At 48.2% G+C, this 22,832-nt stretch overlaps 9 protein-coding genes across 9 annotated transcripts; 3 read left to right on the forward strand and 6 right to left on the reverse strand.

Annotated features, from left to right (window-relative positions):
* Nucleotides 1-346: 346 nt before the first annotated feature.
* Nucleotides 347-2,325, reverse strand: EV420DRAFT_1474465 (uncharacterized protein; the record flags this gene model as incomplete). The annotated part of the gene is made up of 3 exons (XM_060469209.1): nucleotides 347-2,098; nucleotides 2,154-2,211; nucleotides 2,240-2,325. The coding sequence occupies 3 exons, from the start codon at nucleotides 2,323-2,325 to the stop codon at nucleotides 347-349; spliced, it is 1,896 nt and encodes a 631-aa protein (XP_060337667.1).
* Nucleotides 2,326-2,410: 85 nt separating this feature from the next.
* On the reverse strand, nucleotides 2,411-4,938 carry EV420DRAFT_1507065 (uncharacterized protein). The gene is made up of 7 exons (XM_060471352.1): nucleotides 4,705-4,938; nucleotides 4,227-4,651; nucleotides 4,067-4,179; nucleotides 3,606-4,022; nucleotides 3,426-3,556; nucleotides 2,750-3,375; nucleotides 2,411-2,673 (listed from the first exon to the last, which is right to left on the reverse strand). The coding sequence occupies exons 1-6, from the start codon at nucleotides 4,917-4,919 to the stop codon at nucleotides 2,904-2,906; spliced, it is 1,773 nt and encodes a 590-aa protein (XP_060337668.1). The 5' UTR covers nucleotides 4,920-4,938; the 3' UTR covers nucleotides 2,411-2,673; nucleotides 2,750-2,903.
* A 326-nt stretch (nucleotides 4,939-5,264) lies between these two features.
* Nucleotides 5,265-6,739, reverse strand: EV420DRAFT_1507073 (uncharacterized protein). Its single transcript, XM_060471353.1, has 7 exons — nucleotides 6,440-6,739; nucleotides 6,308-6,393; nucleotides 6,225-6,248; nucleotides 6,009-6,174; nucleotides 5,831-5,953; nucleotides 5,543-5,777; nucleotides 5,265-5,485 (listed from the first exon to the last, which is right to left on the reverse strand). Exons 1-7 carry the CDS (start codon nucleotides 6,653-6,655, stop codon nucleotides 5,328-5,330), a joined length of 1,008 nt encoding a protein of 335 aa, XP_060337669.1. The 5' UTR covers nucleotides 6,656-6,739; the 3' UTR covers nucleotides 5,265-5,327.
* Nucleotides 6,740-6,896: 157 nt separating this feature from the next.
* Nucleotides 6,897-8,475, reverse strand: EV420DRAFT_664438 (uncharacterized protein). The gene is made up of 4 exons (XM_060482977.1): nucleotides 8,183-8,475; nucleotides 7,623-8,126; nucleotides 7,418-7,569; nucleotides 6,897-7,361 (listed from the first exon to the last, which is right to left on the reverse strand). Exons 1-4 carry the CDS (start codon nucleotides 8,210-8,212, stop codon nucleotides 7,094-7,096), a joined length of 954 nt encoding a protein of 317 aa, XP_060337670.1. The 5' UTR covers nucleotides 8,213-8,475; the 3' UTR covers nucleotides 6,897-7,093.
* Nucleotides 8,476-9,746: 1,271 nt separating this feature from the next.
* Nucleotides 9,747-10,788, reverse strand: EV420DRAFT_1636110 (uncharacterized protein; the record flags this gene model as incomplete). The annotated part of the gene is made up of 3 exons (XM_060476548.1): nucleotides 9,747-10,031; nucleotides 10,083-10,238; nucleotides 10,297-10,788. The coding sequence occupies 3 exons, from the start codon at nucleotides 10,786-10,788 to the stop codon at nucleotides 9,747-9,749; spliced, it is 933 nt and encodes a 310-aa protein (XP_060337671.1).
* Nucleotides 10,789-12,471: 1,683 nt separating this feature from the next.
* EV420DRAFT_1699631 (uncharacterized protein) lies at nucleotides 12,472-13,934 on the reverse strand (the record flags this gene model as incomplete). The annotated part of the gene is made up of 5 exons (XM_060479477.1): nucleotides 12,472-12,942; nucleotides 12,992-13,105; nucleotides 13,150-13,346; nucleotides 13,393-13,480; nucleotides 13,529-13,934. The coding sequence occupies 5 exons, from the start codon at nucleotides 13,932-13,934 to the stop codon at nucleotides 12,866-12,868; spliced, it is 882 nt and encodes a 293-aa protein (XP_060337672.1). The 3' UTR covers nucleotides 12,472-12,865.
* Nucleotides 13,935-14,181: 247 nt separating this feature from the next.
* EV420DRAFT_664483 (glycosyltransferase family 39 protein) lies at nucleotides 14,182-17,314 on the forward strand. Its single transcript, XM_060482978.1, has 10 exons — nucleotides 14,182-14,386; nucleotides 14,436-14,560; nucleotides 14,612-14,916; nucleotides 14,966-15,237; nucleotides 15,290-15,473; nucleotides 15,521-15,634; nucleotides 15,685-16,140; nucleotides 16,197-16,529; nucleotides 16,582-16,912; nucleotides 16,965-17,314. The coding sequence occupies exons 1-10, from the start codon at nucleotides 14,249-14,251 to the stop codon at nucleotides 17,053-17,055; spliced, it is 2,349 nt and encodes a 782-aa protein (XP_060337673.1). The 5' UTR covers nucleotides 14,182-14,248; the 3' UTR covers nucleotides 17,056-17,314.
* Nucleotides 17,315-17,955: 641 nt separating this feature from the next.
* Nucleotides 17,956-19,296, forward strand: EV420DRAFT_664508 (S-adenosyl-L-methionine-dependent methyltransferase). The gene is made up of 3 exons (XM_060482979.1): nucleotides 17,956-18,200; nucleotides 18,250-18,362; nucleotides 18,417-19,296. Exons 1-3 carry the CDS (start codon nucleotides 18,118-18,120, stop codon nucleotides 19,262-19,264), a joined length of 1,044 nt encoding a protein of 347 aa, XP_060337674.1. The 5' UTR covers nucleotides 17,956-18,117; the 3' UTR covers nucleotides 19,265-19,296.
* Nucleotides 19,297-21,779: 2,483 nt separating this feature from the next.
* EV420DRAFT_1699642 (S-adenosyl-L-methionine-dependent methyltransferase) lies at nucleotides 21,780-22,818 on the forward strand (the record flags this gene model as incomplete). Its single annotated transcript, XM_060479478.1, has 4 exons — nucleotides 21,780-21,874; nucleotides 21,924-22,036; nucleotides 22,091-22,746; nucleotides 22,807-22,818. The coding sequence occupies exons 1-4, from the start codon at nucleotides 21,792-21,794 to the stop codon at nucleotides 22,816-22,818; spliced, it is 864 nt and encodes a 287-aa protein (XP_060337675.1). The 5' UTR covers nucleotides 21,780-21,791.
* Between the last annotated feature and the right edge of the window lie 14 nt (nucleotides 22,819-22,832).

Below are 22,832 nucleotides of genomic sequence, written 5' to 3' on the forward strand. Positions count from 1 at the left end.
GAATGGACTTTTTGGACTTGGTTTCTATGACCAGCTCGTGTTCAATGGCAAGGTGGCCCCTCAGCTTTATGTATTTATTATATATAACTCCAGTCGATGTCCAATTTCCTATGTAGATACAGCATGTACAAATGTGATTCTTCGTCTATTCATCGCAACGGACCTACCGCCGTTTCTTTGACTATTCAAGTAGTCAATAACTATACCATCATGATGCCAACACAGCGCGCAGCGCACGGGAGATAGATGAGTTTCAGAGTGTCTGCGCAGGTCCTAGATCGAAATGTTCGTGCGGCGATAAATCAAAATTTCAGGTTAGAGCCCTCTACTGGTTCCTCAACAAAAATTACCAATCAATCCTTCTCGTCCACTCGTACGCTCTCGTCGGCCACGTCCTCGGAACCACATCCATTGAGAGCGGCTGGTCCTTCTCAAAGACCACCTCCTCGAAATGTTTTTTGAACAGATGCATATCATCCTCGGTGTGCATCTGGTACTCCTGGTCTGTGTCGCTGTCCGATACTGCCGTCACGGGGCTCGGCGGACGCATGCCAAACGGGTTGCCGTGATATACCAGGACTTTGAGGGTCTTGATAGGGCACGAGTGTTTGGCGCGCGCTTGTGCGATGGTGCTGACAAAGTAGGCGGGGAGCGTGGCGTCGTGTTCGATACCGAGGGTGGTGAGGGAGGGACAGAGGATTTCATCTTCATCTTCATCCGATACTGAGGACTTGGAGGAAGCGTCACTACCGCTCTTCTTGCTCTTCACCATTAATCCATGATCATGGTCACCTTTTGGTCGAAGTGCTTGCAGTACGGAGCGCGTCGTAGAGGGTGATCCAAAGGCGAGGATCCGAAGTGAGGCGAGACGCGGAAGACGCTGGAATATGTGTTTCCAATTCGATGAAGTCAAACGATTACTCCTCGCACAACTATCCCTCACGCCGACGTCTGTCACATCTTGCAACGGGTATGTGGGTAACACAGACTCGATCTGCGAAGCGCTGAACGTGCCATACATGTACAGTGTCTGGACAGACCCAGCCACAGAGATGCAAGGCGTATCCAGAATGACGAGGGGCTGACGAGCCAAGTACCATTTTTTAATATTCTGCAGGTTGGCTAGACGTGAGTGATCCCTGGGAAGGAGTTTCCCGAAATCTTCGTCGGGATCACGAAAGGGCACCCCCCAAAAGTACATATTCGTCTCTTTGGGTAAGACCAGGTGGGAAAGGAGCCTGGATATTATCGTCGCGGAGGGCCAATCTCCAAGGTCAAGTTCGCGCAAGTGAGGAAGTGGAATGAACCGATCTCGTGGGGGAGAAGGAATATCAGACGTGTCCGGCCTAATAGGCCCTGCTCGAATGAGGTTGAGCTCTTCAAGCCGCGGTGATTGCTCGATGAAATCCAGAAACTCCGACGTGGTCATACGACCCACATCGCTTTGGTCATGCAGACACAGATGGGTTAAATTGGTGAACAGGCCAGCGGGCCACGACGTGAAATGCGCGAGGCAGAGTTGTCTGATATTGGGCATCTGTCCGCTGAACAAGGAGGGCAGGACGCCCCCGAGGACGTCCCTGCCTTCTGTCATGATTGTCAGGCTGACGAGATGGGGAGCCGCATCTGCCGCGCACAGACGTGGATAAATGGGCGCGGTGCCCTCCCACCCATCGGCAGCTATATGGAACTCTCTGAAGCGGCGTGAATATCGCAATGTGGCGTCTAGGACCTTTTCGGACACCCCAGGTTTTCTGATACCCAGGTAGAGCGTCAGCGGCGCGGATGCCGACCGCTTCAGAAACTTTTCCAGCATTAATGAGGTGTCCACAGAGGCCCAGAGAAATGGGGACAGGGCGATGACTCCTCGCCAGCGCCGGCAGACGTGAAGCAGCGACAGCCAGTCCCGGTGGTGTTCGTCGTATTTTGAGACTGTGCCGTCGTTTAGCATGGGGAAGAAGCTCGGAAGGTGCTGCTGAGTCCCATAGAAGATCGTGGCTATTAGTTCAGGTGGTAGTCGGTGGATAGGCTGCAGTGAATTGCGGAAGCCTCGAAGTCTCGCAGCTGCAATCTGAAGCTGCTTTTCCAGTTCATCAATCTATTGAGGCACTCTTTAGTAGTGGCATTCAAAATACATTCAATCAGATGTCTACCTGCTCTACGAGACCGTGAACAGTCTCTCTATTACGCATTGCGTCACGGTCAGAAAAGCTGTAAAAGCGAGACGCTAGTGACTCACTTTGCTTGCTTCTGAGCAACGACTACTTTGTATGTCAGAGCATCAATTAATTGTTGCAAAGTTAGATGCGCGCCAGCGGGAACCATGGAGGGGGGAAGGAATTTGGAGCGGTGGTCGTGCAATTACAAGGTAATCCGAAGGTCGAATTCAATCACCTCCGCGGGAGCTAATTGGTGGCGCGGATATTGCCGTGCTCGGAGATACCGGCCCCTCATTCTATGTTTTTCTGTTCTGATCACATTTCAAGTTCTGATTCGCAAAATAGAGTACTCGAGCCCTTTGCTATTGTGGAAGGATCAGCTCGTTGGTGGCGTTTCGCCGTGTTTCACAAGGAAAATGAAATGCGATATTAATCAGGCCGAGCTTCGCCTTGGACGTGGAATCTTCATCAAGTCATTAATACACAGCCAGATACCTGTACTCGCCAAAAGAAACTATTCAGGTGACCATCAAGGAGACCGTACGATCTGTGAGGTCTCCAGATCTGGACTTCTCTGAGAACTGATATGCTTGTGTAGACTATTACTGGCTTCCTGATAAAAATACGATGGGAAATCAAAATGAGAAATTGATAATCGAACATGATGATAGTACAGTAACCGAAATCATAATACAAGGTACATGTACAGTCTAGAAATATATAAGAGCAACAACAGATAACTAACTATAACCCAGTAACATTCGCACGAGCCGGCGTCGACACCTCCCACTGCATCACAAGGTTCAATTTACCCTGTGGCGGGACCGTGCACAGCCAATTAATCTTTCCATCCTTACCAAGGGCATCAACGTCGATTCCACTCTCATCTGATCCTTCCCATTGCGCCACCACACCCTCGCTGACTTGAACATGCGGAACAGCCCTCGGCGCATTCGTCGTCGAACCCTTGATTGTCCTTATGCTATGCGTATCGGGAAGCGACAACGCAGGGTTGACCAGCTTGACGTTGATCTGCTCGTCTTCAGAGACAGGAATTTGGTCGAGGATCTTGAGGTTCTCGACGGGGACCGTCGCTTTGGTGTTGTGGATAGAAATGCGTTGGGTGTAGATGTAGTTGGAGGATTTAGTGTAGAAACCACTTTGGGAGACCTTTTTGCTTTGAGGGTGGTATGTGATACGGAGAGATGGGTCCAGCCTGCGAACGATGTAAGATAATATAGGATATGATTGACTTTCTAAACGTACCCTAGGGGACAATCAAAGCTCTCTTGAGGGCTGACTGCAGGCAACGAAGACCGCGAGATAAAACTACCGTCAACGTAGATACTCGCCGAACCAGCGAGCAAAGAATAGTCGGACGCATTGGTAATTTTAGCCTGCAGTTCATTAAAAAGATATGTCACGGCAAGCAGGACCATCACAAACTTTCAAATGAGTTTTCGTATCAACCTTTGGAACTGAAACCCATGACATAGACGCATCGAGTTCCAACTGGACTATTGTAAAGACGTGCTCATCCCCATCAGTAGGGATAGTAATGCGACCAGGGACCCTGTAAGTTGCGCTGACATTACCCTTCGAAGTAATGGCCGATCCAATATGTGCCATGCTGGAACGAGGACCTTCATCAAACATTGCGAATCCCATGTCCTCATCGCTTTCTGCCACCATAGATTTTTTGCGGAAACCACCGGTCATGCTCCGACTCATCATCATTGGAGCTGATGGTGGAGGTGGCGGAGCGGGCTTGTACATGGAGAGCTTCCAGGGAGCGAGAGTGGGAACGCCGACACCATAAGTGGGTGTGACGGTTTCGAGAGTGAGAGGGACGTCTTCCCAAGACTACGGAACGTGAGATTGGAAACAGTAACGTCAATGCTGCTCACCTCGCCGGTAGACTGCTTGATGTTAGCTTTATAGATAAGGGTAACAGGAGTCTCTTTTGCCTGTGTGTTGACTCGAACGTCGTAACCGGCGTACCAACTGGCACGATTAACAGCTACGCGGGATGAGTATATGCAAATATGGGATATGAAAAGAACGTGCCATATATTAAGATGATTTCGACCTCGCCGCCAGAATCTGCAAACACGCCAACGGACACACGGTGTTTCAAGAGGCTATTTGCCTCTGGGGGACTCGACAATGCGACCTGCTCAGTTCTGATAGCATCCTCAGTATCTTTGAGCTCCTTTTCCAACTTTGAGACTCGGTCATCAAGTTTCTCAGCGGCAGAGTCATAGTTGTCCACGACGGCTGTGAGCGTGGTGGGATCGATGTATTGCACGTTCATTGTACCGAGATAGCTCTCGAGTGAGCCAAGGGCCTTCCTGACCCTACCCAAAGCTTTTTGGAGCTGATCGCGTTTGTCCTGGAGGTCAACGAGTTTGGCGGATGTGGTGGCAATAGGAGGAGGAGGTATCGTAGACAGAACAACATCATGTATGGTAGCGGGGCCCCGTCCTTCGACCCTTCAGCAACATTGTAAGCATTCTGTAGGCAAAGAAGGCAAAGTAATACGCACCTCAAGGACTGGGACTCGATGGCATTCGGTAATCCATTGATTTGCACCACGTTCTGTCCGGTGCTTACGGTAAACTTGCAGTGGCGAGTAATCTCCGCGCGGTTGTTGTAGACGCTGACTTTGACGATTTTAGTGTCCTTGATGGAGGAGAGCTCGATGTTGTTGACGGGCTCGAAGGCTGGAGGGCTGTCGTCGTTGGGCTGGGTGGTAGGCATCTCAGAGGGGATGATTCATGTGAGTAAGGGCGGCTGGTGTTATATATAATAATATTGAGTCACAGCTATATATAAACAGACGCCTCCTGTATTATAACGATCGAATTGGCCACAGCGAGACATACAATACAGGGAAATGGCGTAAAGCATCACTGCGCTCAGCGGCTAGTCATCACCATCGAGCGCCATGTGATGCAGATTCCAGTACTTAACAGGAGAATATGTGTCATATAGTTCATGGACCGCCTTGAGCTGTAGGATAGGTGTTGTTAGCGATGCCCCTTAGACTGTATAAAGCCATGCTGTATGCCTACGGTTGAAAGAGAGGCCCGAAAAAGTCGCTAAACTCGGAAAATATCCAACTCCGTTCACAGAATACACTGTATAACAGCATACATAGATTTACATTCAAACAATCGAATGTATCACAGCTCTAAGCAACTCTGGCACAATGACAGGAGACTTGCACTCCCGCTCTACATCCTCGAGCACGTTCGCCATATGACTTCTCTCTGCCCGCTCTCGAAGAAGATCCAGCTGTGCTTTCGCGAGAAGCTTCGGAAGATCTGCCAAGTCCAGACGTAAAAATCCCACAATGTAACCGCGAGGAAAAAAAAACTGACCTGCTGTAGACCGTTTCCCCAAGGGTTGTATGACGCCCATCCTCTCGAGACGCTCCTCGACCATCTCCGCTTGAGCAATGATAGCAGTCATCTTTCTGCGCGTATCCCAGTACTCCCTCATGAGACTTGACACCTGTTCATTTTCTGGAGGCGGCGCCGGGTCTTTGGGTGGTGGCTCGGTGGGAGCGGCCCTCACAGCATCAGGAAAGAATGCCAAGAATTGGTCCGTTGAAGTCTGAAAAACAACTATGAGGCTCACAGCGTCAATGCTTTACATAGGGCCTCTACCTTTGATGCAGGCACGAAAGTGACGGGTGCAGGTGGCTTCCTAACAGCAGGTTCTTGGGAAGTCGACTGGGATCGCGGCATAGACTCTTGGTTAGCTGCAACTGTAACAGCACGACACGCGTCCTACACACGTTGTATAGCGTCGGTGAATCCACCTCGTGAGCAGAAGAGCACACACCTCGTACTCCTTTACGCGCTGATCAAAATTGCTCGCTAGGGATTCGCGCCGCTGATCTGCTGAACTTCTTGTCTGCGTGGTGTCAGACTGAGAACGGGGAAATCGCAAATCCAAAACGCGTTTTCCAGTAGATGGCTTTGACAGTTTTTCAAAGTCTGTTGGAGGCCTGGAGGAGAAGGTTTAGCTGAATATATGCGCGACTAGAATGAATGTTACCCCTCAGAAACAATTATCTTATCGCTGTGGCATTATTGAGTCAAAGCTCGGACAATAATACTGAGACCAGCCTGGAAACTGACATGGAACAAAGGTCCTTCGTCTTTTTGTACTCCATCATGTCATCGTCTTGATGATCTGCGGTCTGATGAATGATATTGTATAACGGCTGTTGTCGTCAGATCAACACCGATATCGCGACAACAGCGACGCACAGAATATTTTCTCGTCGTCCACGAGAAAACTATCCCTTCTAGTGTCGGTGGCCGTATATTGGCTTCCGGCGGATGAGGCATCTTCATCGCATCTAAATCTTTACGCATCTCCATGGCCAGATCCTTCAAATGGGCATCGAGCAGCCTCGTGGCTTTATCCGGCTTGTACACGATGCACACCACGATGTCAAGGGCGTGTCCGAGTCTGAATGACATGTTGCAAAGGAATTTGAGAGAACAGAATAAGAAAGAAAGAGAGTGCGATGGAAGAAGATAACCATGACATGCCGTGGTGGCTGGAGCTCGAGCTAAATGAATTTGAAATTTGAAAAGAAGACTCTAGCTACGTGTCACGTGGCCGCGACCTTCGCTACGAGCTGAACAGGTCGTCGCCTCTGAAAATTTACCATTGATGTTTGCGGTAAAGTTTATCGTCTCAAGGTCTTCGACTTCAGAACCTCCTATGAATAATTTGATATCTACTAAAAGTAATACAACTTGATGCGACAGGCTTTTGAGTCTATCCAAAGAGATACGAAATTAGCTCAGACCCAAGGCAGCGACGAGAAGTCATCAAGTCAGTCTTCAATAGCTGCTCTACACATCTATATCGGATGTAATATACCCAAGGTATACCGGAAGCCAAACTACAGTCTACTCTGGGAAGATACCCAATTCTTTCAGACGGTATCTAGAAAGTCCGGCATGAGCCCAGATGTACCCATCACTGAAGCTCAAGTACGCGTCCAACGCCTCCTCATTAGGTTTAAGGATATCCAAAATATTGTTGTGAGCGTCGATAGTAGAATCAACGAGCCGTCTCAGGACGTCCGTCTTCTTAGATTGGTCGCATAAAGCAAGAAGAGAAACTCGGTTCAGTTCTTCCCCTGCCAATTCTTCCTTGTAGAAAGAAAGAACGTCACTAAGTAGATAGGGTGAGTTATTGCTTGGGGTGAATAAGTAAGCGAAAGAACCAACTTGGAGGACAACATGAAAACCATTAGATCGGGAAGGGCCGCAATATATGCAGTCACCGGCACCGAAGTTGGAAATATGAACACTCCCATAACGTCTGCAATACCAGAGATGTTTCTTGTGAATGTCGTGTATCTTTTAGCCGAGGCTGGCATCTACGATTCCGCAATAACTACACACATCACCAAAGTCGAATATCAACACTAACCTTCATGCCTTGTGTGCGATAGTCCAGACTCGCAGCGGTCACAAAATTCAATGTGCCCGTTATAACGACGTTCGATGCAGGGTGATTAGGGAAGCATTTCGGGGCCTCTGTCATCAGGTAACAGAAGAGCTGTTGCAAAGGATCAGCCGGGGACGCCTTTCCCATCATACAAGCAAAAAGATCCTGTGCGACATTATCAGAGTCAGAATATTCCGGGATGAACTTGTCGTCAAAGTAGAAAAAGCAGGCAATGTAGAGGACGATGTAGATGCGGCACTTGACGCCTTGGATATGGTTGTAACAAGTGGTGACAGTGTCGGTGCCGTGTTTAATGTATGGCGTAAATGATTTGGAGGTTTCCGTGTCGAGGATAAGAGCCTGGCGGGCTACTTCATCGCATGCTAGTGAAAATAGTTCGTCGTCGAATGGAATGACGCGCTGTGTCTGCATATCGACAGAGCATCGATCTAAGAGTAGCCGAACGCTCTCTCCGATTTTGTGGATCTAAAAATGAAGGACAGGTGAGAGTATGGTAAATAGGGAGAAGGAAGCGAGTTCACCATGTTGGTGGGCAGAGTAGGAGAGGCCATTTGCGCGTACGTTGAAACTGTTTTCGGAGTATTTCAATACCAGATGCTACATTCTTTTATCAAACATGCCAAGGGACAGTTCCCTAAGAAATCAACACGAGGTTTCCTCAGGAAGATCTAAAAAGCCCGAGGATTTCAGATCCGCGATACAAGGGACTCCGTTACATTTGCGATGTCAATGGTTTGGCAGAATGTGGGCAAAGAGAACACGGACCTTCTGGTAAAATGAAGATATGATAATACGGCAATTTACAGATCCACATGAGCCACCACGACTAATATTAGAACTGAATACCGGTATACCGGCCCCTTGAACGTGTACACTGTTTGACTATAAGCGTGTGTTAGCAGGAGGGACTACCTATATGTGGTATGGGAAAACAGGAACCAAAGTAAAATTTTCAATTTACTTCAGAGAAGCTATAGGGAAAGGTACATCTCCGGTGCCAACTCTTCAGCTCCGCGGCACTGGCAGTAAGCTTCGTGGTTCAGCTTGGACGACGAGGGGAAAAAAGGAAGACCAACCTTCCATTTTTCCTTTCAGCACTCGACGCTGCAGTGGCCTGTACAAAGGTGACTTGGGAAAGTCAGTCAGACATAGTAACATGCTCAGGATTAATTTGCACCGTCCACAGCTAAATCTGTCTTTCGGGCGCATCACAATCCTCTTTGAATATGCAGACGGAGTTTCCAATACCGCTACTTGCCATGTTCTACATCAGAGATTTCAGCGTCGGCCAAAGCTCTTCGTCATCTTTATCAATATCATTCTTCCTCCTTTCAGAAAATAGGATCTCCACGATCTAGCTACTTTTTTCCTTGTTCAATCATACCGGTACTACCGGCGCAGAGATGAAATCGAGTGCTCCCATGTTGATTGTACCAGATGGCCTAGCTCATAGTACCAGAACCTCCCGAGGACGGATGACCCTTAATTAGACGGGCGCTGACAGGATTCCCTGCTCCGTTTTTGTGCTAAGCAGATTGGCCAAAAAGTATGCGTCCATTATAGCAGTGTAAGAAAGCTAGTTAACTCTTCAGTGTTGTGGGATAGGCCCAGTTCTCGAAGCTTGAGTAGGCAGGACTTCGCGAGAGAAACTTTGCTTACATAATAAGTGTGCGATCGCGGAGACAGAGTGGATTCGGACAGTAGCCGCAGTCCGAAACTCCGAGCCTCCGAGTCCTCCCACTACATACACCGCCGTCCATTCAGAGTCTCTTCACCGTCTCCTTCGCTGTTCTCCTGGGATCGGAACATGACATATGTCACACTCTCGAGCTCTTGTGCCCATTGCATCCTCAGACTCGGCTGTTAGACCTAAAATGTTTTCTTCAAGTACTTACTAGCAATTTCACACTTCTTACTTTGCGAGGTTGCATTATCCCTATTGTCAAACTTGTTGAGCCATAGGAAGACAATGTTCAAACGAATATTAGAGAGCAGCAGGAGTACAGAATTACATGGAAGAGAAATAGCCGCTCAGCTATATGTTGTGATATACAGGCGAACCAACAGATGTCCCGACCCGCTTAATCAACACCGGATCCATGACGTTTCAGGCTTCGCCAACTCGGCCTTGGACCATTCGATAATTTCGTCCTCATGTTGATTACAACAATTTCGAACAAGAGTGACCGCCCTGAGAGGATTTCTGTATATTGTCCGAACCTTGCGTGGGTCGACTTTACAGCCCGCGCGAGCAAAGTCGATAAACACGGGCTCTCCGGAGGGAGTAATGATGATGTTCGACGAGCGTATATCTCTGTGTCCGACGCCAAGCTTGTTGAAGGCGTGGACGCCGAGCAGGACCTTCTTGTACTAGCGGGTAATGGTTAAAGCAAAGAACAAATTCAGTATTATGATATTCACCATCTGTTTCGTCTCTTTCATATATATTTCGTTAGCATCCCCCAGGTCTTCGGGTTTCTCATGGGCTGGCCGGCCTTTCTTCCACTGTTGGAGCGTCTTGCCTTCGACATATTCCATGAATAAAACCTCTGCATCTTCCCCCGCCGGCATCGTGACCTAACACGGAACAGCTGATAGTGGCCCGATACCTACAGTATACGTGAAGGCAACTGACCCTTTGTTTGCCAAAGTAATATGGCACGGTACTCCTTTCCAACGGCTTGAGCTCCTTATACGCCTCGTCCTCGGTGCGCCAAAGAGTCCACGGTCTGACGTAGTCTTGCACCTCCAGACACCAGTCAGGATCGGGAAGACGGATGAAGGAGGGCTGGATGATCTTCATGATGACCCTGCCGAGCTTTCTTTTACAAAGGCCTAAGGTATGGACGTCCGCGACCCAAACCTGGGAGTACTGCTTATCGTGCTGGAACGGGTGGGGGGCCTCCGCCAAGATGAGCTTAAAGGTACCGCCATTATGCACATAGGGTGGCAACGGACGGCATCGGTCGTTGGTGGCGGCAGGGTGTGGAGGTAATTCAACAACAAAAGTCCAACCTATGCGCAGTGGATTCTCGGCTGCGGCTCTGCGACGTTCTACAAGGAGTTCGTAGTAGGCCTTGAGAGCTTTGGAGCTCTTGAGAACGACCGTCTCAGTGGTTTCGACCATTTTTGAAGAAGCAACAAGTGACAGAGTAAGTTAGACCTGTAACCGATCGTTTTGGTAAGGTCGCGATCACCTTACATGCCCCTATTGTTCTAGATATCTACATATAATCCCGGATACATTCCCGCTTGATCAGCATTGCCTCGTCGCCGCCCATTCTAAATCCCGCGCCGTCAATTGATTCTAGTACCAGATGGTACCCAGTGCAGAAGTCAATTGAGGGACTACATATATCTTACCTTCACCAGCTGCAAAAGTCATAGAAGGTGTCGAATACGTCGGCCTTGTGGGTGCTCGAAAATTCCTAGGAAAATCCTTGGACCAACCGGGAAACTCTCATGGAAGGGGGAGACATCATGGGTTCGGGATATGTGTAGCACCAGTACGGAGTTTGAACATGGCAGGCCACAAAAAGAGTAAGGCGACGACAAGGGGATGGTTAGGGAAACATTTCGGGGCCTCTATCGTCAGGTAATAGCACTGCTGCTGCTGCAGAGGATCGGCCGCAACTTCCCAAACATGCAGACGAAAAGGTTCTGTGCGAATGTTATCAAGGTAGAATATTTCGGGTTGAACTGTCGGCAAAGCAAGAAAAGCAGGAATATGTAGAGGCACGATGTAGATGCAGCCACTTGATACCCGAGATATGTTGTAACAAGTGGTGACGGTGTCGGCGCCGTGTTTAATGTGTATGGCGTAGATGATCTCGAAGTTTTCTGTGTCGAGGATAAGAGCCTAACGAGCTACTTTAGGAAGAGTCAAAAAGCTAAAGATTCTATGCCTGCGACATGAGGCGCTCCATTACTTTTGCGATGTCAATGGTTAGCACAATGTCAGTAAGGGGATCACGGACTTTTGTGTATTATTGATGGTATAATGAAGGCATTAGTCTGCGACCACCTGTAGGTCCATTGAATTGAATTCGTGACCTGCCATACTAATTCTAGTCCTGATATATCAGTCCGTCCTTGAAAGTGTGCGACATTCTACCATAAGCGTATCCTCAGGAGGACCTAAAGGTGCGGAAATATAGGAAAAATAGAACACATGTCAGATTTACTTTTTAAAAGAAGCTGTATGGGAAAGGTACTTTGCAAGTTGTCGTGGGTAACTGTGAAGTGGCTGAGCCAGCAGCTTCAAACGGTGAGGGAAGAAAACGTAACATCGATCTTGCTTCCTCCTTTCGGCACTCGACGCTGCTGTGACCTGCACAAAGGGGAATGGGAAAGTTGTCAGAGATAGTAGACTTAGCTCAGGAGTTGCCTTGCACCGGCCGCAGCTAAACTTGTCTTTCGGCGCATCACAGTCGGCTCGATAACGCAACCGCGGTTTTCAATCTTGCCCACGTCAGGCATTTCAGCGCCGGCCAAAGCCTCCAGCTCTTCGTCATCTTTATAAATACTTATCAATATCGTTCTTCCTCCTTTCAGAAAATAGGATCTCCGCGATCTAGGGACTATTTTCCTTGTTCAACCGTACCTGCGTCTCAGAGCCTGAGAGCCTGCGCAGAGATGAAATCGAGTGCTCCAGTGTTGGCTGTGTCCGAAGCCCTTAATTGCTATCTCTCTAAATCTCTCCGTACCCTCAAATGCCAGATCCACTCCAGGACAGACGTCCCTTAGTCAGGACGGGCGCTGACAGGTTTCCTGGCTCGGATTTGTTACTAAAGAAGGGTAGTAGCAAATGCCATGATTAGATTCCCCCCGGTATTGGTCTTTAAAAACCGATGTACACGAATGTAACGCGGTGTCCATCATGAAGACAGTGTAGGTATCCGCATGAGATACAGAGGCCCTATGAGAATGCAAAAAGAAGCAAAGCAGATCGGACCTGGCCGTTATCACGGATCTTCGTGGGCGGTTCCTCTTGGCCATATTATGACTATTGAAAACCATGTATGCAGTCATCGATATTCCCTTTGTGCGATTATGACAAGGCAAGGTCGCTGTTATACGATGGCTCAGTAGGGAAGAACCCTCACATCTCCGAATAGATGAAATGCCTGAAAGGGGATCAAATTTTCTGGATCTAAGAGTACAACAGTGCAAAGTCCCAACATCAATAATGATAGTCACAAACACTAACCGAGAACCACTCCCGTAACATCGCCAAACCATGCCTTCTGATCTTTTGGGGAAGCCCAGTCTTCCGTATGCCCTGGAGACATTCATGAGACCAAATTTCAATTCGGCAGATACCATCGTACCTCCAAAGAATGTTTGGAAATGCATTCCTTTGATTTTCGAATCATTCGACATTCTCATAGTCAGCCCGTGAACGGAGATGACAGTTTTACCATCAATGTAGAGTTCAAGCTCGCCTAACATCATGTCAGAAAACATTATACATAGCCAGAAGACTGACCGTCCTCCTTGTCCATATCATTCAATTTGATTCGGAGCGCGACGTCAACCCATCTTCCCACAGGCCAGGTAAACGCACCTCGCCCTACGGAGATTCCATAATCGGCGTTCTTCCTAGACCCAGGGACGCGTAAAAGCGCTGCTTCATTGCTCTCTGTCAGCGGGAAATAAGTGTAAATTTCCCCAGCGCCATTGGACCTAGCACGCTCGTCAAAGAGACACAGATCAGAGACAGTAGACGAACCTCCACATAAGCCTTGCATCGAAACATTGGCATCTGTCGTTCTGTCGACCGCCGCTACACCGATAGGACGCGTCGCCTACACCGCCAACTGACCGGTTATACGTCAGACATCCCAAATAGAATGAGTAGCACTCACAGACACCAGGAAGCTTCCCCCCTTTAGCCCATTGCCATCCTGGTTCGAACATGACTCGATAGCTCATGATTGTTTCATTCACTGCTCCGTCTAGGAATCCCGCCGGGCCAGCGACGTAGAAACCGAAGCCACCTACAACCGGAGCCGAGGGGTTGATGCTCCCACGCGGATATACAGCTTCCCAGGCCTGTTCTGGGTGTTCGCCGTCATCAGGGATGGGATGGGAAGATGCTGGAGGTGAGACGACGTTATGAGAAGTACGATTGAAGACCTTGTGCACGCCTAGGGCAGAATCGTCGAGAGAGACGTGTTTTATGCTTGCATTGCCGCTAGACTTTGCCAACGATGACGACGAGGTAAATCCTTTTCGAAGACGACCGCTGGGCACTGGAATCAGAGGGTGCATGGTGGAAGTGGGAGAACAGGCCGGGCCGAAATCCGACGGAGATATTTTGCCAAGCATCCACGGGAGAAAATACCAGATAAGCAGATTGGTCAGAGAATATACATCCATTGCGGCTTTTTTGCCCATAAAATGGTCATTTTAAGTAAGAAGGCCAGTTTTACTCTCCAGTGTTGTAGGATAGGAGTTCTAGAAGCTCAAGTAGGGAGGACTTCGCGAGAAAAACTTTGCTTACATAATAGCATCGCTTCCAACTTTCAACAACAGATCCCTGAAATCTTCTCTTTTCACTCATTCAGCCATTACTCCCCCTCACCATGTCGTCCTCGTCGTCGACGTCGATGACCTCAAAATCTCCAAGGTTGCGACGTCCCAAGGGCATCACGGGCACTCCTGGCTCACATTTTGAAAATACCGAGGAGGATGAACCCGCCGAACACGTGTACCAGAATCCTGTATGTGTGTTTTCTCGTCCGCTGAGAATATTGTCTGACGAAAGGGCAGAACAATCGTCACCCTGTAGAACGAATTCTTGAAACGGAGCGGGCCAGTGTTATCGTTGTTGGAGTATTGACGACGCTGGCGTTCGCGCTGCGCTTGTACAAACTCAGCCACCCTGACCAAGTCGTGTACGTCAATCGCTTTCCCCTTGTATCTCAGCTCTAAGAATCGTCGTACAGCTTTGACGAGGTCCATTTTGGAAAGTTTGCTTCGTATTACCTCCTGCGGACATACTACTTCGACGTTCATCCTCCGTTCGCGAAGCTATTGTTCGGACTTGCAGGCTGGTTCGTTGGATTCGATGGCCAATTCCAGTTCGAGGAAATAGGCGACAGCTACACGCTCAATCATGTTCCCTACATCGGCATGCGCGCCCTCCCAGCCATCCTCGGTAGTCTTACAATCCCGGTTGTATATGCCATCATGAAGCAGAGCGGGTACTCCACGGTCATTGCAGCTTTCTCAGCATCTCTCATTCTCTTCGGTCCGTCATCATCTATTCCGTGCTTTCATTAATTCTCATCAGTGTCCAGACAATGCCCACATCGCACAATCTCGTCTTATCCTCCTTGACGCTACACTTATCTTCTTCATGTCGCTTACCATATATTCCTACATACGATTCCAGAAGCTTCGTTATTGGGAATTCTCGACAGAATGGTGGGTCTGGCTGATTCTTACGGGAACGTTTATGGCGTGTACCTGGGGGTCCAAAGTCAATGGCATCCTCACGGTCTTCGCAATCGGTGTTGCCGTTCTCATTGACCTTTGGGATCTTTTGGATTACAAGAAGGGAAATACTATGGCACGTCTCATATTCATACTTTTTGACTGTAGACTCAAGTCTTTTGCTCTAGGATCATTTTTGGAGACACTTTACCGCTAGGGCAATCGGGTTGATTGCCGTCCCTTTCATGATCTACCTGTCTTTCTTCTACATCCACTTTGCTATCCTCACACAATCTGGACCCGGTGACACATTCATGAGTCCTGCGTTCCAAGAAACACTTGCGGGTAACGAAATGCTATTGAACAGTCAAGGTACGAATGTCAAAGATGGTTCATCTTACGTACTCACCGTGCATCAGAGATCAGATATTTTGACACCATCACTCTGCGACACAAGGACACTAAAGTGTACTTGCACTCGCATCCTGAGAAATATCCTCTGAAATACGAGGATGGCCGTATCAGCAGTCAAGGTAATATCCTGAACCCTTCAACATTTAAACTGTGCCTTAACTTTTCACAGGTCAACAGGTTACTGGCTATGCCCATAACGATACGAACAATTTTTGGCAAATCATACCCACGAAGTCACTTCCCGAAACTGGTCGCGGTCGGGTTGTACGCAATGAAGACATGATCCAGCTCCTCCACGTCAATACTAATACGCTCCTCTTGACGCACGACGTCGCGTCGCCACTTATGCCTACTAACGAGGAATTCACAACGTGGCCAAGAGATGATCATTCACGGTATAACGACACGCTATTCAAACTTCACCTCATCGACTCTCACGACGGCGAGGCCTGGAAGACAAAGTCCGGGTATTTCAGACTAGTTCATGTCCCTACCCTTGTCTCGATGTGGACTCACAACAAACAACTTCCTGACTGGGCATTCAATCAGCAGGAAATCAACGGTCATAAAAGTGCGACAGAGAAGTCTGCAACATGGTACGTCGACGAGGTCATTGACGCGGAAGGTGAGCGAGTGCATGCCAGAACGTATCTCGTATCTGAAGCATATATTTATCTCTAGATGTCGAGGATCTAAGCGACCGCACTGAGCCTGCTGTGCCGAAGATCCCAAAGAAGATGAACTTTTTCCGCAAATGGGGGGAACTTCAGCTCTTGATGTTGCAGCACAACGCAGGTTTGACGGCTTCGCACCCCTATGCCAGTAGCCCGATCAACTGGCCGTTCTTATTGAGCGGGATCAGTTTCTGGACTGAGAACGATGAACAAAAGCAAATATATCTAATTGGTAATCTAGTGGGCTGGTGGACATGCGTGGTTATGCTGTCGATCTATGTCGGTATTCTTGGCGCCGACCTTTTGGCCCGTCGTAGAAACTTTAAACCCATTGATGACCGTTAGTACCAAGATTTCGCATAGACCTCACGCTGATTGCTAGCTTTTTTCAGCCGTTCGCAACCGCCTCTGGAACTCGACAGGATTCTTCTTTGTCATCTGGGCGGTGCACTACTTCCCTTTCTTCCTCATGAACCGACAGCTTTTCGTCCATCACTATCTCCCTTCCCATCTAGCCTCTGCCCTGATTGCGGGATCCGTATTGAGCTTCATGCTCTCTGATACGGTTAACTACCCTTCGTCAATCCGTGGCCTATTGACTCGTGCAAAAGCTCCAACTTATGCGGACATTGGCCTGAAGGGACCTATAATCTTTGTAGTGTTCTGCATCGTATTGTTCTCGATGTTTGTTTTCCTAGCGCCTTTGACCTATGGAACACCTGGGTATGTTTTTTTCTTACCCTAGGGGGGTGTCGATTCTGACGGAGTCTCTTAGTCTCACTGGAGACCAAGTAAATCAACACCGACTATTGTCCACGTGGACGCTTCATTTTGCTGGCAAAGTAACTGCGGAGATTCCAGCTTAAGCGGGATCCCTTTGGAGGACGCTATGGATGGTGCTTTGTGTGTTACCCACCCTTCCCATAGAGAGAAGCGTAGATGTGGACCGCAGATAGCATCTTTTACTTCTAGGGCTGGGCGAATTGTACATTGTACATACTTGTTTCCTATGAATATCAGGTTGGTAGCCCTTGTAAATAAGTGGGATGTGGATATCTTCTGATTAAATAGTGTTACCCATAGTCTTGGTTCTATATCCTTTGAGCTGGTTTTACTCTTTCTTGATAAGCTGCACTATTATGTTTCGGAGAATAACTTGATTGCCGACGATGGATGTGTATGTATATGATCCCTTGATACTCGTCCCGGGGCGGTCTTCTTTCTCCGCTCTTCGTGCTGGACTTGTGATTCAGGTTTATACCAAGCTAGGTGGGGACAGTCAGACGTGACAAGTCGAACGGACGATGGCGAGTGACCAAGATACTCAGTATCTTGGGTGATTTTCCTACTTGCGAGGTAACTTCCGGCTGAAGGAAGGAGCCGGATGGGAGGAAAGCCGGGTGAACTGTCACCAATCGATGGGCAGGGAACCCAGGTGTTCGGGACTCAGTTGATGACTGACCGACGACTGGAGACCCTGTGCGCCAGACGGACGAACCCAACAGCTATGGCTAGCAAGGGTGCAGAGGGGGGGGATGCGAAATTCCGAAAATCAACACGAAAGTCCGCAAACATCAGTGCTACGCGAGCGTACAAAATGTAGTGGCACCATATTTGTATAAGCATCTACCCTGGCTCAAACTCGAGCTGTTCATTCCTATGAGAGGCGGGTACGGATCTCGGTTTACTGGTCACTTGAAGGTCGGGCCCATATAATGCTCCGTGATTCTCTACTGCGGTCCCATTCAGCGTCGTCTCTCCCTGGGCTTCTAGCATCAAACCTTGGGCGCAGAAACTGATCTCTAACTGAATCGATACTAGCAGCGTCTAAAGGGAGCCCCCTCATTTAAGAAGCCTTGTACTCAGGGCCATGCCAACTTCAATACGCTCCGTGGTACTCCTTGCTGCTTCCTCCTCAGGCTACCGAAATGTTTTCGTCCTCAACGAGAGTCTACCCATCTGCAACAGGTGTCCATTACATATTGCCATCTGACACTCTTGAGAGACGCCGGTACGTCATCTATCCATTTCCTGGCAGTTGCTATACTTAAAATTCGAAGACTTGATCTACAGCACTCCTTCCTTAGTCGCGCATTATGCGACAGTAAATCTGTGTTGGCGCCCATAACTCTGAAGCCAAGCGACAAGGTCTTGGACTCCGGTACAGGGTCCGGTAAGTGTAGAGTTCGTGGCTGCATCTGTCCGTTCTTTACCTTTAATTTTAAAGGTGCTTGGGCCCTTTCGCTCGCGGAGGAAGTTCCCGCGTCGGTCTCTATCGATGCTTTTGATATTCAATCCAATATCTTCCCCGAGTCGTTTCCACCGAATATCCATTTTTCCCTTCACTCTGTCACTAACCTACCTGGTGAATGGAGTGATACGTACTCACTAGTCAACCAACGTTTTCTCTTCACGGCCTTGACAGAACCACAGTGGAAAGCTGCGTTATTAGAAATATTCCGTGTTCTAGCTCCAGGCGGGTGGGTGCAGCTCGTTGAAAGCAGTCCGCTTATGAAAAATATGGGCGAGTACACACAGAAAATGCAAAAACTCTTGATCGAGTTATTCGCGTATAAAAAGCTCGTTACAGACGTCCCGGAACGCCTCCCCGATATGTTGACCCAACAGGGATTCGTTAACATACACAGCGAAACACGAGCCTTGCCTTTGGGGGCCTGGGCTGGTTTGGATGGCACCCAACACAGGGACAATCTCATTGGGGTGTTTTCTGCACTTCATGGACCTATTCTGCAAAGTGGCGGATTTGAGCCCATGTTGTCGAAGGAGGATTTTGATAAATTTCTCACAACGCTTGCGAAAGAGTGGGATAATGGAGAAGAAGCCTTTGCTTCGCATTCATGGACAGTGGTGTACGCACAAAAGGTACGAGGTGTCCCCACTATGAGAAATGATCATGTTAGGCTGATAATTTACCATGCGGAAAGCCTCTTGCGTAACCTTAGTCTGCATTTTCTTCGTGGAAATAATAGATTCCTGTTTTACTTGTGTATAAAATTAACGAGCTCGCACCAGTCGAATTATATTAGACAGCAACGAAGAACACCTATTTATTAACCCTCCGACTTTACATATTGCATGTGTTGGTGCGAAACTACGTTTGGAACCTAAACTCACAATCGAGTAAGTATTGTGTGAAGATGCATTGAATATTGTATTTTCAACAGAAGAAATAATATACATCAATTACAGGACATTGCAACCCAGCCAAGAGATACCGAAATTCTCTGAAAGGCATTGATTGACCGTATGCTATTCAGTGTCAGTGAACTGGAGTCTGCTTTGCGCGATTCGTCTGACCGAAAAAAAATTAAAGTTGGATTTTTTTAGCATTTTATGGATCATATTTTGTACTTTCACTTCCATATAGTCTTTTCCACATTTTTACCGATTTTCTATGAGAGGAGGGGACCCATTGAAATGATAGATATGTTGAAAGATGAGTATTGGTCAGAGGAAATTTCGATAAATCAATATTAATGGCCTAACGCCTAAAGAGATTCAGATACAAAAAAATTCAGCAGCTGAATTAATGTGTAATAAAACTGATGTATATGTTTTGAAAGGAATAAGATACCCGTAGCCCATATACAAAGGGCTTTTCAGTGTCAAGGACGATGACCGGCTATACGGACCGGGTTACCGGACAGCATCGTCGGTGCTAGCGTTACTCATCATATCTGAGCTCATTCAAGATGATACCGCTGGCTGTCATCCCCTGCGATGGAGCTATCCCGTGCGACATTAACCCGACCATTTTCATACCTACCCACCAACACGAACCCCACCTCATTATGATGCTCCCTCTCGCCGTCACTTTCAGTGAAACACTATTTCTGAGGGTGCTGAATACGCTGACACCAACCGTTTGATTCTATGAGGCCTGTATCTCGCACGACGTGACCGAGTCATCCCCACCTCAATCCGACCAATATCACAACCTCCTGGTTGAAATACAACCCCGACTGACACCGTTGTCTGGATCCCCCCGCTTTCAATGGTACTCGAGATGATGGTGCGGTCCGATTCCCCCCCGATGCTCCCAACGTCCCCACTCCCATCCCATCAAGGAATCCTACACCCTTATTCAACACCCGCCCCGTTCAGACTCCCATTCTCAAGGGTGGCATACGTGAAGGTACAATCTTTTTCTTCCTTCAAGACTACCGTTGTCATTGGTCAATCCATTTTTCGCTTATTTTCTTTCTCTCTTGATTTCGGTCATGCTGTCTATTACATACATATGATGATAATATACCTGCATAACTATAAACCCGCTGAGATAACAGAATAAAGGACTATAGGTACATTTGACCTTGAAATCTATGCTTTTCACGTGTCTAAAGGCATTGGAAACCCCACGCCGACAATCGTGCAAAGCCATAGCCCGTAAGGCAGAAGTCGGGAGGTCTGCGTCATTTCAGAGTCCAGACTTAGTCTGGATCCTCGCGGGAGAACTTCTGTCACACAAGCATCCGAAGAAATTCTCATTCATAAGACCTGTGGAGGGAGATGCCTTGATTAAAAAACTGTCGCCTATAATTACAGGTGTTTTTTCAAAAAACGGGCCCTATCCGTTGACTGTCCAAGTAGCCATAGCGGAGATTCTCTAGCCCTTGTAAATAAGTGGGATGTGGATATCTTCTGATTAAATAGTGTTACTTATAGTCTTGGTTCTATAGCCTTCGAGCTCGTTTTACTCTCTTTCTTGATGAGTTGCACTATTATGTTCCAGAGAATAACTTAATTGCTGGCGATGAATATGTACGTACACGATCCCTTGACATTCAACCCAAGAGCGTCGGTGCTCTTCTTTTCCCGCTCTTCGCGAAGATAGCTCGTCGCTAGATTTGTGATCCATCTTTGTACTAAGCTAGGTAGGGACAGTCAGACTTAACAAGTCGAACGAGCGATGGCGAGTGATCAAGATAGTCAGTATCTTGGGGTTTGGGGAGGGGGGGTTGATTTTCCTACCCGCGAGGTAACTTTCGGCTGAAAGAAGAGAGGGCCGCATGGGAGGGAAGCCGGATGAAATGTCACCAACCGATAGGCAGGGAACCCAGGTGTTCGGGACTCAGTTGATGACTGACCAACGGCTGGAGACGCTATGCACCAGACGTACGAACCCAAACAGATATGGCTAGCAGGGGTGCATATAGGTGGGATGCGAAATTCCGAAAACTTCGATGGAGGATCTAGTACACGAAGTCCGCAAACATCGGTGCTACGCGAGCGCACAAAACGCAGTAGTGGCACCATATTTGTATAAGCACCTGCCCTGGCTCAAACTCGAGCCGTTCATTCCTATGAGAGGCGGGTACGGATCTCGACTTACTGGTCACTTGAAGGTCGGGATATGATGCTCCGTGATGCTCCATTGCAATCCCATACAGAGTTGTCGCGTCTTGGGGGCTTCTAGTATCAAATGCACCGTCATTCTGAAACCTTGGGCGGAGCAAATAACCTCTAATTGAATCGATACTAGCAGGATCTGAAGGGAGCCCCCTCATTTAAGAAGTCTTGTACTGGCCATACCGAAGTTTGAATACGCTTCGTGGTACTCCTTGCTCCTCAGGCTACCGAAATGTTTTCATCCACAACGAGAGTCTACCCATCTGCAACAGGTGTCCATTACATATTGCCGTCTGACGCTCTTGAAAAACGCCGGTACGTCATCTATCCATTTCCTGGCAGTTGCTGTACTTAAAATTCGAAGACTTGATCTACAGCACTCCTTCCTTAGTCGCGCATTATGCGACAGTAAATCTGTGTTGGCGCCCATAACTCTGAAGCCAAGCGACAAGGTCTTGGACTCCGGTACAGGGTCCGGTAAGTGTAGAGTTCGTGGCTGCATCTGTCCGTTCTTTACCTTTAATTTTAAAGGTGCTTGGGCCCTTTCGCTCGCGGAAGAAGTTCCCGCGTCGGTCTCTATCGATGCTTTTGATATTCAATCCAATATCTTCCCCGAATCGTTTCCGTCGAATATTCACTTTTCCCTTCACTCTGTCACCAACCTGCCTGGTGAATGGAGTGATACATACTCACTAGTCAACCAACGCGTTCTCTTCGGGGCCCTGACAGAATCACAATGGAAAGCTGCGTTGTTAGAAACCTTCCGCGTTCTAACTCCAGGCGGATGGGTGCAGCTCGTTGAAGGTAGTCCGCCTTCGAGAAATATTGGCGAGTACACAGACAAAATGCGAAAACTCTTTTTGGAGTTATTCGCGTATAAAGAGCTGGTTCCCGACGTCGCGAAACGCCTCCCCGATATGTTGACCCAACAGGGATTCATTAACATACACAGAGAAACGCGAGCCTTGCCTTTGGGGGCCTGGGCTGGTTTGGATGGCACCCAACACAGGGACGATCTTATCACGGTATTTTCTGCATTTCATGGCCCTATTCTCCAAGGCGGCGGATTTGGGCTGGTGTCGTCAAAGGAGGATTTTGATAATTTCCTTGAATCGCTTGCGAAAGAGTGGAATAATGGAGAAGAAGCTTTTGTAACGCAGCCATGGACAGTGGTGTACGCACAAAAGGTACGGCGTATCCCACTACGAGAAATGATCGAGTCAGGCTGATAATTTGCCGTGTGAAAGCCTCTTGCGTAACCGTAGTCTCGGAA

Source organism: Desarmillaria tabescens (assembly GCF_030435595.1).
Source record: "Desarmillaria tabescens strain CCBAS 213 chromosome Unknown EV420scaffold_3, whole genome shotgun sequence".
In the NCBI taxonomy this organism is placed as follows: domain Eukaryota; kingdom Fungi; phylum Basidiomycota; class Agaricomycetes; order Agaricales; family Physalacriaceae; genus Desarmillaria; species Desarmillaria tabescens.

What these genes read in the sequence shown, in the direction of transcription:
- EV420DRAFT_664508 (XM_060482979.1), top strand. Translation starts at nt 18,118, where the DNA reads ATGTTTTCGTCCTCAACGAGAGTCTACCCATCTGCAACAGGTGTCCAT. An exon ending in GACACTCTTGAGAGACGCCG is followed by an intron (nt 18,201 to 18,249) that starts GTACGTCATCTA and finishes TAAAATTCGAAG; the next exon opens with ACTTGATCTACAGCACTCCT. An exon ending in GGACTCCGGTACAGGGTCCG is followed by an intron (nt 18,363 to 18,416) that starts GTAAGTGTAGAG and finishes TTAATTTTAAAG; the next exon opens with GTGCTTGGGCCCTTTCGCTC.
- EV420DRAFT_664438 (XM_060482977.1), bottom strand. Translation starts at nt 8,212, where the DNA reads ATGGCCTCTCCTACTCTGCCCACCAACATG. An exon ending in CTACTCTGCCCACCAACATG is followed by an intron (nt 8,127 to 8,182) that starts GTGAACTCGCTT and finishes CTTCATTTTTAG; the next exon opens with ATCCACAAAATCGGAGAGAG. An exon ending in ATCGCACACAAGGCATGAAG is followed by an intron (nt 7,570 to 7,622) that starts GTTAGTGTTGAT and finishes GCGGAATCGTAG; the next exon opens with ATGCCAGCCTCGGCTAAAAG.
- EV420DRAFT_1507073 (XM_060471353.1), bottom strand. Translation starts at nt 6,655, where the DNA reads ATGTCATTCAGACTCGGACACGCCCTTGACATCGTGGTGTGCATCGTG. An exon ending in ACGAAGGACCTTTGTTCCAT is followed by an intron (nt 6,249 to 6,307) that starts GTCAGTTTCCAG and finishes ATAATGCCACAG; the next exon opens with CGATAAGATAATTGTTTCTG. An exon ending in AGCGCGTAAAGGAGTACGAG is followed by an intron (nt 5,954 to 6,008) that starts GTGTGTGCTCTT and finishes CAACGTGTGTAG; the next exon opens with GACGCGTGTCGTGCTGTTAC.
- EV420DRAFT_664483 (XM_060482978.1), top strand. Translation starts at nt 14,249, where the DNA reads ATGTCGTCCTCGTCGTCGACGTCGATGACCTCAAAATCTCCAAGGTTG. An exon ending in AGCCACCCTGACCAAGTCGT is followed by an intron (nt 14,561 to 14,611) that starts GTACGTCAATCG and finishes ATCGTCGTACAG; the next exon opens with CTTTGACGAGGTCCATTTTG. An exon ending in CTTTAAACCCATTGATGACC is followed by an intron (nt 16,530 to 16,581) that starts GTTAGTACCAAG and finishes AGCTTTTTTCAG; the next exon opens with CCGTTCGCAACCGCCTCTGG.
- EV420DRAFT_1507065 (XM_060471352.1), bottom strand. Translation starts at nt 4,919, where the DNA reads ATGCCTACCACCCAGCCCAACGACGACAGCCCTCCAGCCTTCGAGCCC. An exon ending in ATCGAGTCCCAGTCCTTGAG is followed by an intron (nt 4,652 to 4,704) that starts GTGCGTATTACT and finishes ATGTTGCTGAAG; the next exon opens with GGTCGAAGGACGGGGCCCCG. An exon ending in TCAAGCAGTCTACCGGCGAG is followed by an intron (nt 4,023 to 4,066) that starts GTGAGCAGCATT and finishes CACGTTCCGTAG; the next exon opens with TCTTGGGAAGACGTCCCTCT.